The 10994-nt window shown below is 42.5% G+C and overlaps 1 protein-coding gene across 1 annotated transcript; it reads right to left on the bottom strand.

Annotated features, from left to right (window-relative positions):
• Positions 1–1209: 1209 nt before the first annotated feature.
• Positions 1210–5525, bottom strand: LOC134223852 (cytochrome P450 4C1-like). The gene is made up of 5 exons (XM_062703072.1): positions 5166–5525; positions 4187–4442; positions 2096–2222; positions 1441–2038; positions 1210–1389 (listed from the first exon to the last, which is right to left on the bottom strand). The coding sequence occupies exons 1-5, from the start codon at positions 5506–5508 to the stop codon at positions 1229–1231; spliced, it is 1485 nt and encodes a 494-aa protein (XP_062559056.1). The 5' UTR covers positions 5509–5525; the 3' UTR covers positions 1210–1228.
• Between the last annotated feature and the right edge of the window lie 5469 nt (positions 5526–10994).

The raw sequence follows: 10994 nt of genomic DNA on the forward strand, positions 1-10994 counted from the left end.
ACTATCTTGTTTAACTGTTGCATAATGTAAAAATACCCATGAATAGCGTTACAAATGAGACAATAAAGCAGTGTTTGCTTAGCTAGGGCATTTTGCCCCCCCTTCCCCTACTCCAGCTGCGAATCATGTATACGCGACACTAGCAACGATTTACACTTCCTGTCCATTTTCTTTCTCTTCTCTCTGGCCACATCTTTCGTCTTCCTCACAGCATCGCTGTCACCAGCCTCGTACTGCAAAGCCGGTACATCAGCAGCAAAAGTATGCACACACTCCACAAGCTCATGCTCTTCCAGGAGTACCAGCATGCGGAACTTCCATGCTGAAAAATTTGTGCCGTCGAAAAGCGGCAGAAAAACACGATCGGCTTTTTCAACTTCCATCACGAAACCACTTCACTAAAATGTTCCACTCGCGCAACGCGTTTACTGGACCCAAAACCTGAAATAGGATTTCGGATTGGTACGGAAAAACGGAAATAAAAGAATACTGTTTGAAGAGACAAGATTAAACACATTTATATTGTTCGGTATGATTTTACATTTGTTGAAAAACGAGGGAAAGGTTGACAGCTACCACAGTGACGCCTATCCGGTAGGGGCACACCACAGTAGCGGCCAGAGTCTCTTAATTCTCGTGTATACATGGATGAGACAGTGTGCCATGAGCTATACAAGCCATGTAGCATCGATTCGGTGCGACGAGAGAAGCTTGCGCACGCAAAAAATAACTGAGTGAGCGTGTCTCAAGTACGTCTCATGAGACTCATCTCATGTGCTAGGAATGCATAGCTGGCGTTACTTAGGCGACGATATTATTGAATGAAAATTTCCCGCCCAACTTGATTTACGCACCTTCGCTGTTGTTTGCAAAGGTTTTCCATGGCAAACAGCGCATGAGCTGATCGCATTGAGATGTCTCAATGCGACTCACCGATGTTAATATGAGGTACACAAGCTTCGTAAGACTCGCGTGCGCTATATTTTATGTGCGGGTAGCAATCTCTGCTCAATATCATCCTTTTTTGTACGCGTGCATGATGTCTGGAGCGGCGATTGCATAAGATACAACCGGGTTGCCAGATGTTGTTCTTTAACAAACTCGTCTTATGACAAGATAAAAGTTTTGCTATAACTGAGTTTCGAAATAATTTTGTATGTCAGATCCAGAGTCATTTTTTGTCAATATGAAGAAATGAGAAAATACATCTAAAAATTAATTTATTTACTTATAATCTTTTCTCTATTTGTATCATATGACCTCCTGCTATGCGCAAAAACGCGTCATATTTGAACCGGATGTCTTCTTTTCGTATATTGGTTTTGAATCGAAAGCTTTTCATCAGGAATAAAATCATTATCTTCATGCTTATCATCGCATAACGACTTGCTGAAATTAACATAATGTAAAATGAAAATTTTCGATTTAAATAAAACCTACCCAGGCAATTCCGAGGTCCCCCACTGAATCCCAAAAATGCAAAAGGGTGTCTTCCAGCTGACCTCTCCGGTGAAAACCGCTCAGGATTGAAGCAGTCCGCATCGGGTCCCCAAAGGTCTTTGCGTCGATGAATGTTGAAGATGTTGATTGCGAACATGCATCCCTTCGGCAGCTGCTGGTCACATAGAGTTGTTTTGGCCTTATTTTCACGCAACAAAATCGGCCCTGCCGGATACAGACGGAGGATCTCATTCAGCACCATTTCCGTGAGCTTAAGTTCACTCAGCCTCTCCATGGTGACGTTCGGTTCCTTTTCTGGAAAGACTTGCACGATTTCTTCGTACACCTTTTGCTGGTAGTGTGAGTCCCATGCCAATTGCAGCAAGGTGAATGCTATAACGTGGGCGGAAGTGTCCGTTCCAGCGCCTATCATAGTCTGAATATTGTCGATTATTTCATCTCGTTCGAATTTCCGAATGGTGCTGGTGAATAATTGGTTGACAAAAGTTTGTGGCTTTCGAAAGCACTGATTCTCATCAACATCGGCAATATTGTTCATTAAACCTTTCGAGTATCGATCGTGAGCATCTTCGTAGACCTGGAAAGGTATTATTCTGTTCACATATGTTTGACATCTTGTAAAAAAGGACAATACCTGCATCACGTAAGCTGTCAAGTATTCACGCAAAGTTTTGTCATCACGGCAGTCCTCATACCAACGATAAATAAAATCAAAATGATGATGAAACTTCATTATCCTTCTTGCTGCTATAGAAAATACTCTGAATAAAAAAAACTCATTACAAAATGACCATATTTTATCAAATGGCGAGTGATGGGTTACAGGTACCTAAAACCTCCTAAAACATTCTTCAAAACCATCTTCGACCTGAGGTCTTGTACACTGAACAATTATATAATCGGCATTAGACAATGACCGGACATTTACCAAACAATCTAGCGAATCAAACCTGTTAGTAATACATCTCTTACCCAGGCAGTGTACTAAGCCATTGAGCATGAGCATGAGCATGATTGACCGCCCGCGGTTTCTACTCCGTTATTGCCAGGTCAGCTGTAATTACACAGAGAACCAACAGATGAAGTTTGGGATTTACATCATCTTCAATGTGTAAGAACTGGTGACCCAAAAATAAGCAATACCAGCGCCGGCCGTGTCCGAATGCAGGTCAATTGAGGAATGGGTAGGAGAATGTTGACATGATTCTCGCTTTGATAGAAGCCGACGAGTCATCTGCACTGATCGTTCTGCTTCCTGAAGAAAACATGTCCGGACGGGATCTAAACTTTAACTTTCTAATTAATTTACTCACCCGCACTACGCACACACTAAAAAATCATGAAATATACATGTGACTGAATCATTCACGCATTTAACTTTTTGAAGACTTAATCTAATACGAGACTTAAATTTACGTTTCTCTTCATGCATCGTTCTTTTTTCTTAACTGAGCTAGAAGTAAACATCAAGCAGTCAGTAGTCTGATCGTTTGGTAGGTGCGCGGTTGCGAAAAACTTAATCAATGTCGACCTTTTTTTGTTGTTTCGTTAATGTTCCACGCGATTTTTAAATATTTGACTCGCAAACAATGTGATGCTGGGGATGTCTTTTGTAAGTGCTTGTGCGGCTGGTTTTTTCAAACTGATGTAAGCTACTGTTAAAAATATAAACATGTCGAACGAGGCCCAGCTTTATTTGGAGGTGATTTAGAACTGAGCCTAATAAGAAACAAGTGCAAAACGGAAAACAGCAGTACATGCATTGAATCAACCCTAATCTTCCAATTCCATTCGATTCTAGTGTCTTTCGAGTGTAGTGACAAGTGGTTTGAAAATGCGGAAAGACACATCGTTAAACGACGCAGATAGTCCATTTATGATTTGTGGCTGACACAATTTCATCGTTGGTAGGTATTGAAATATGAAAACAATTAATTATACGTTGCGATCCATAGAAAGCAACCTACGTGATGATAGAAACACAAAAACAAAATTACACGTCGTGAAGTAGAAGTGAGCATCACTCCAGTAGCTCACTTTTACGTCATGACGTGTATTTTTTTTGGCTTTTGGTCGCCATGTAATTTTAAAGGCTGACATAAATTTATGTTAAATCGGCCGCTCCTTTTATGTGCATGTTCAATGACATAATTTTACAAGGATATTTTTAAGTGTGCAGAGCAAAATTTCGGTGACCAGCCGATCTTTCTGCTTACCGCACAAAGCAGAACACAATTTTGATGACCGGCTGATCGTTCTGCTTAATGAAGAAAACAAGGACGCGATCTACGATCGGTCTACGTCCTACAGAACACGTACAAACCTGCACTGATTATTTCACATTCTTGTTAATGTATCCACTCGCACACAAGAACCGGAAATTTAGATAATCGCGTGATCCTTTTATGTCCAATACAAAGCACAAAAAACTGATTGTTTCATTTTCTTATAATTTTTCTCACCAGCACTGCAGAATCGGGCATTTCGCTAACCGCGCGGTTGTTCTGCGTCCAACACGAAAAAGCTTGCACTTGCACTTGTATAGAATTCTTCAAAAACTAATCCAAGATCCAAGAAAAATGCACAGCACTTAAAGGATATTTCAAGAGACTCTTACCTAGGCAGCGTATTAAGCCATTGAAAATAAAAAAAATCACAGAATAAAATTGACCGTTTGCATTCTATAGCAACTTGTATAATAATGATATAATAATGTATGACTCACCTATGAATTTTAGCACCAAATTCTTCGATTCCGTTAAAAGCGCTCGAATCGAAACCCAATGTCGTTTCACAAACCATTTCCAATGTGCAAGTGGTGGCATAATCTAAGATGTTGAACGTTTCACCAGTAACTGCCATCGGTTCCAGTCTCCTTATCATATTTTTGGATCGGTTGGTGAAAATTGACAAGTAACTGGCCAGAATTCTCGTATTAAATGCAGGCGAAAGCGCCTTTCTCTGGTCTCTCCAAATATGTGCTGTTTTAAAATAAACAGATTAGAATTTCAAACTTAGAACTTTTTTTTATTCACTTGTCATAATACGAGTCTGTACAATCTCATTGAATTCCACCACTTAAATTGTATCCTGACAGATACGTATTTCGACCTCAACAGTAAGGCCTTCTTCAGTGTCTCGTACTTGGAAAGTACTAAACTCGTCTTAGACGGTTGTATAAAATGCTGTTCAGACTATCGAAGATAGCCAAAAAACATGTTCCTTGTCCTTAGTATGAATATAGTAGTACATCGAATACATCACACGAAATATTTACTTATGGATGTGGCTTTCTCAGTCTGAGGATAATAAAAACGGCTAGATTTTGAAATTACCCGACGTTCCGGCCGAATGTATTTGTCCTTTTTCAAGGGAAGTTATTTGTCAACCGTTTTTCGTTCGCGAATTAATGCCTGTTGCATGTTTTGGGCTTCTTGTATGCTACAATTATACACATGAATTATGATGTATACGAAAAAACAATAAAACACTGTACGATACTAATCGTTTAGAAGCCCAAAACATGCAGCAGGCAATAATTCGAGAACGGAAAACGGTTGAAAAATAATTTGAAAAAGGCCAAATACATTCGGACAAAACGTCGAGTAATTTCAAAATCTAGCCGTTTTGATTATCCTCAGACTGAGAAAGCCACATCCATAAGCAACTTTAATTCCAGTCGACAATTATCACGAAATATTTACCATTCGCCGCAAACACCCCTTTTTTCACCTTAAGGAAATCGTACAGGTACGGTTTATCAGTAAAGTCGGTCAATATTTGTTGGGCCATGTTGGGATCTCCAGTGCAAAATACCGGAATGGGCCCCAAGTAGCACCGGAACAACTTAGCTTCACGATTGAATTCTCGTGAAATGATTTGAAATTTTTGCAGATCGTCCTTTCCTATGATCATGAGCAGATTACCAACTAAAGGATACCACGGTTGTACCACATCGATGTCCTTCGAGAATCTATTCTTCTGCCCTATTGACCAGATAATCGCGAGGCTCAAAATCGCACCGATGATAAAAATTGCGTACCACATTTTAATTGAACAACACTACTCTGATTCGCTGTTGCGCTTCTGATGGTCCGAGTATTTAAAGCTTTTTTAAATAGCTATGAGCACTTACGTCAAGGATAGAAAACTCAGGCACTCTTCTCGAGATTTAACTCCTCCCGTGTATACAGTAACCGGCATAATAGCGTATCCATTTACCGCTTTACATACACAATGGTCAAATTTTTAGATCTAGATCTAGATTGCTCGTGAAACTATTTTGCTGAAAATTTGACCAAAATTCAGATATTTTTTTATTCTATCAAACTTAGGTTATGCCCATATTGATTGAAGGGGTAAGAAAATATTGCAGTGAAACCGAAATGATTTTTTAGGCTAGATATTCTGTTTTAATTATTTCGATTTTTATGGGTTGTAGACCGAATACAAATTGGATAAAATAATGTAGTTTGATGCAACAAAAAAATTAGCTGTAGGTGCTTTTTCTCTGAAAGCTGTAAATTGAAATACTTGAAAATCATTTTTTGGCAGGTTCGTGTTTCGTTCTAGATGCACTAGAATCGTACCGGACGGATTTGTGTTACTTTGTCTGGTCGAAATGGAATTTCTTTCGCCAAAAATTTCATTTAGGATAAACCAATTTAAAAGCAACTGAGATCTAGATCACCAGAGTTGATCGTGTTGTATGCTAAATGGCAAGTGGGCACTTCATTATGCCCGCCACTGTATATTGCATTTGGTCAAGCTTCCGCTATTTCCTTATTACATAATGTTTTAAATGGATGTTCGCGTGGGTGCCCTCATTCAAATCGATTGTGTTTTATTATACAAATTTTCTCATGTTCAACAAACTGATTCCCATCTTGTGTGAACTAATCATGCATACATTTGATTGAAAACATAAACTTTATTGTACAACGTGGGACGCGTGTACAATAAGGTGGCTCAAAAAACAATTTTTAGATTTTGTCGATAGGCTGCCCTCTTATTCCGCTCCCTGATGCTCTGGACAAGATTACAGCTAAATCGGTCAACGTTCGGGCGTTGCTAAACTCGTTGGAAGTTTATGTGGAAAAATAATAGTTATCAAACGATTCTTTTTCAACCAAGTGTTTATTAATTGATAATTTGGGTATGTGATCGCTTAAAAGTGTTGTTCATCCTCGAATATTTGAAAATTTTATTTTATCTTCTTTTTCAAATGTTGGTCTAAAAATTATATATATCACCAGGGTTCATAATGCTCTCACTCAATCTCAGGAGCACAGGATTCATTCATTTATTTAGTTAACATCTAAACAGATAACACTGAATCAACAATTTGACGCCACAATACACGGTTCGAGGCTGCATCACTCCATCCTCGGATACGCCCCACGCTCGCCAAGTCGTTCTGCACCTGGTCTGCCCATCTCGCTCGCTGCGCTCCACGCCGTCTCGTACCTGCCGGATCGGAAGCGAACACCATCTTTGCAGGGTTGCTGTCCGGCATTCTTGCAACATGTCCTGCCCATCGTACCCTTCCGGCTTTAGCTACCTTCTGGATACTGGGTTCGCCGTAGAGTTGGGCGAGCTCATGATTCATTCTTCGCCGCCACACACCGTCTTCTTGCACACCGCCAAAGATGGTCCTAAGCACCCGTCTCTCGAATACTCCGAGTGCTTGCAAGTCCTCCTCGAGCATTGTCCATGTTTCATGTCCGTAGAGGACAACCGGTCTTATAAGCGTCTTGTACATGACACATTTGGTGCGGTGGCGAATCTTTTTCGACCGCAGTTTCTTCTGGAGCCCGTAGTAGGCCCGACTTCCACTAATGATGCGCCTTCGTATTTCACGGCTAACGTTGTTGTCAGCCGTTAGCAAGGATCCGAGGTAGACGAATTCCTCGACCACCTCGAAGGTATCCCCGTCTATCGTAACACTGCTTCCCAGGCGGGCCCTGTCGCGCTCGGTTCCGCCCACAAGCATGTACTATGTCTTTGACGCATTCACCACCAGTCCAACTTTTGTTGCTTCACGTTTCAGGCGGGTGTACAGTTCTGCCACCTTTGCAAATGTTCGGCCGACAATGTCCATGTCATCCGCGAAGCAAATAAATTGACTGGATCTATTGAAAATCGTACCCCGGCTGTTACACCCGGCTCTCCGCATGACACCTTCTAGCGCAATGTTGAACAACAGGCACGAAAGTCCATCACCTTGTCTTAGTCCCCGGCGCGATTCGAACGAACTGGAGTGTTCGCCCGAAATCTTCACACAGTTTTGCACACCATCCATCGTTGCTTTGATCAGTCTGGTAAGCTTCGCAGGGAAGCTGTTCTCGTCCATAATTTTCCATAGCTCTACGCGGTCTATACTGTCGTATGCCGCCTTGAAATCAACGAACAGATGGTGCGTTGGGACCTGGTATTCACGGCATTTTGAAGGATTTGCCGTACAGTAAAGATCTGGTCCGTTGTCGAGCGGCCGTCAACGAAGCCGGCTTGATAACTTCCCACGAACTCGTTCACTAATGGTGACAGACGACGGAAGATGATCTGGGATATCACTTTGTAGGCGGCATTAAGGATGGTGATCGCTCGAAAGTTCTCACACTCCAGTTTGTCGCCTTTCTTGTAGATGGGGCATATAACCCCTTCCTTCCACTCCTCCGGTAGCTGTTCGGTTTCCCAGATTCTGACTATCAGTTTGTGCAGGCAAGTGGCCAGCTTTTCCGGGCCCATCTTGATGAGCTCAGCTCCGATACCATCCTTACCAGCTGCTTTATTGGTCTTTAGCTGTTGAATGGCATCCTTAACTTCCCTCAAGGTGGGGGCTGGTTGGCTTCCATCGTCCGCTGAACTGACGTAGTCATCTCCTCCGCTGCCTTGACTTTCACTGCCTGTACTCTCAGCGCCATTCAGATGTTCCTCGTAGTGCTGCTTCCACCTTTCGATCACCACACGTTCGTCCGTCAATATGCTCCCATCCTTATCCCGGCACATTTCGGCTCGCGGCACGAAGCCTTTGCGGGATGCGTTGAGCTTCTGATAGAACTTGCGTGTATCTTGAGAACGGCACAGCTGTTCCATCTCCTCGCACTCCGCTTCTTCCAGGCGGCGTTTCTTCTCCTGAAAAATGCGGGTCTGCTGTCTCCGCTTCCGTCTATAACGTTCCACGTTCTGCCGGGTACCTTGCTGCAGCGCGACCGCCCGCGCTGCGTCCTTCTCCTCCAGAATCTGTCTGCACTCTTCGTCGAACCAATCGTTCCGTCGACTTCGACCCATATACCCGACGTTGTTCTCCGCTGCGTCGTTAATGGCTGCTTTGACTGTATTCCAGCAGTCCTCAAGAGGGGCCCCATCGAGCTCACCCTCTTCCGGCAACGCTGCCTTGAGATGCTGCGCGTATGCAGTGGCGACATCAGGTTGCTTCAGTCGCTCTAGGTCGTACCGCGGCGGTCGTCGGTACCGAACATTGTTGATGACGGATAGTTTTGGGCGCAGTTTAACCATTACCAGATAGTGGTCAGAGTCGATGTTAGCGCCACGATATGTCCTGACGTCGATAATGTCGGAGAAGTGCCGTCCATCAATCAGAACGTGGTCGATTTGTGATTCTGTCTGCAGTGGTGATCTCCAGGTGTACCGATACGGGAGGCTGTGTTGGAAGTAGGTGCTGCGAATGGCCATATTCTTGGAGGCGGCGAAATCAATTAGTCGTAGGCCGTTTTCGTTCGTCAGCCGGTGAGCGCTGAACTTTCCAATAGTCGGTCTAAACTCCTCCTCTTGGCCAACCTGAGCGTTCAAGTCTCCTATGATGATTTTGACGTCGTGGCTTGGGCAGCTGTCGTACTCACGTTCCAGCTGCGCGTAGAATGCGTCCTTATCATCATCAGTGCTTCCGGAGTGTGGGCTATGGACGTTGATTATGCTGAAGTTGAAGAACCGGCCTTTGATCCTCAACTTGCACATTCTTTCATTGATCGGCCACCACCCGATCACGCGCCTTTGCATATCGCCCATCACTATGAAAGCTGTTCCCAGCTCGTGTGTGTTGCCGCAGCTCTGGTAGATGGTATGATTACCTCTAAACGTTCGCACCATTGATCCCTTCCAACAAACCTCCTGCAGCGCTACGATGCCGAATCCACGGTCCTTGAGCACATCGGCGAGTATGCGTGTGCTCCCGATGAAATTGAGAGATTTGCAGTTCCACGAACCGAGTTTCCAATCGCTAGTCCCTTTTTGTCGCTGTGGTCTCCGCCGATGGTTCCGGTCCGTACTCTCTTGTTGATTGTTCGTTGCAGCACAGGAGCACAGGATAAACAACGAAAATAGATTCATCCTGGGCTTGAAAACGCTTGCTTTGGTCTCATCGAACGGAAAAGTTGAAAACCTGTACATTACATACAGCTGCGAAGTTCAACGTCACCTTTGCGTACAACCCGATTGGGCTGTACCTTTGAGTGTTTCCATATAAACATCCAACAAATTAAGCACCGCCCAAACGTTGACCGATTTAGCTGTAATCTTGTCCAGAGCATCAGGGAGCGGAATAAGAGGGCGGCCTATTAAAAAAATCTAAAAATTGTTTTGTGAGCCACCTTATTGTACACGCGTCCCAGAACAAAGCAAATTTCGAGAGGTACAATAACGTTTATGTTTCAATCAAATGTATGCATAATTAGTTCACACAAGATGGGAATCAGTTTGTTGAACATGAGAAAATTTGTATAATAAAACAAAATCGATTTGAATGAGGGCGCCCACGAGAACATCCATTTAAAACATTATGTAATAAGGAAATAACGGAAGCTTGACCAAATGCAATATACAGTGGCGGGCATAATGAAGTGCCCACTTGCCATTTAGCATACAAAACGATCAACTCTGGTGATCTAGATCTCAGTTGCTTTTAAATTGGTTTAGCTGAAATGAATTTTTTGACGAAGTAAATTCAATTTCGACCAGACAAAGTAAAACAAATCCGTCCGGTACGATTCTAGTGAACTAACTGCATCTAGAACGAAATACGAACCTGCCGAAAAATGATTTTCAAGTATTTCCAATTACAGCTTTTAGAGAAAAAGCACCTACAGCAAATTTGTTTGTTGCATCAAACTACATTATTTATCCAATTTGTATTCAGTCTACAACCCATAAAAATCTAAATAATTAAAACAGTCTTGCAAAAACAAATCATTTCGGTTTCACTGCAATATTTTCTTACCCCTTCAATCAATATGGGCATAACCTAAGTATGGTAGAATTAAAAAAGTATCTCAATTTTGGTCAAATTTTCAGCAAAATAGTTTCACGAGCAATCTACATCTAGATCTAAAAATTTGCATGTAAAGCGGCAAATGGACACGTTATTATGCCGGTTACTGTATACACGGGAGGAGTTAGATCTCGAGAAGAGTGCGTGAATTTTCTATTCTTGACGTAAGTGCTCATAGCTATTTAAAAAAGCTTTAAATACTCAGACCATCAGAAGCGCAACAGCGAATCAGAGTAGTGTTGTTCAA

Source organism: Armigeres subalbatus, chromosome 3 (genome assembly GCF_024139115.2).
Source record: "Armigeres subalbatus isolate Guangzhou_Male chromosome 3, GZ_Asu_2, whole genome shotgun sequence".
Classification (NCBI taxonomy): domain Eukaryota; kingdom Metazoa; phylum Arthropoda; class Insecta; order Diptera; family Culicidae; genus Armigeres; species Armigeres subalbatus.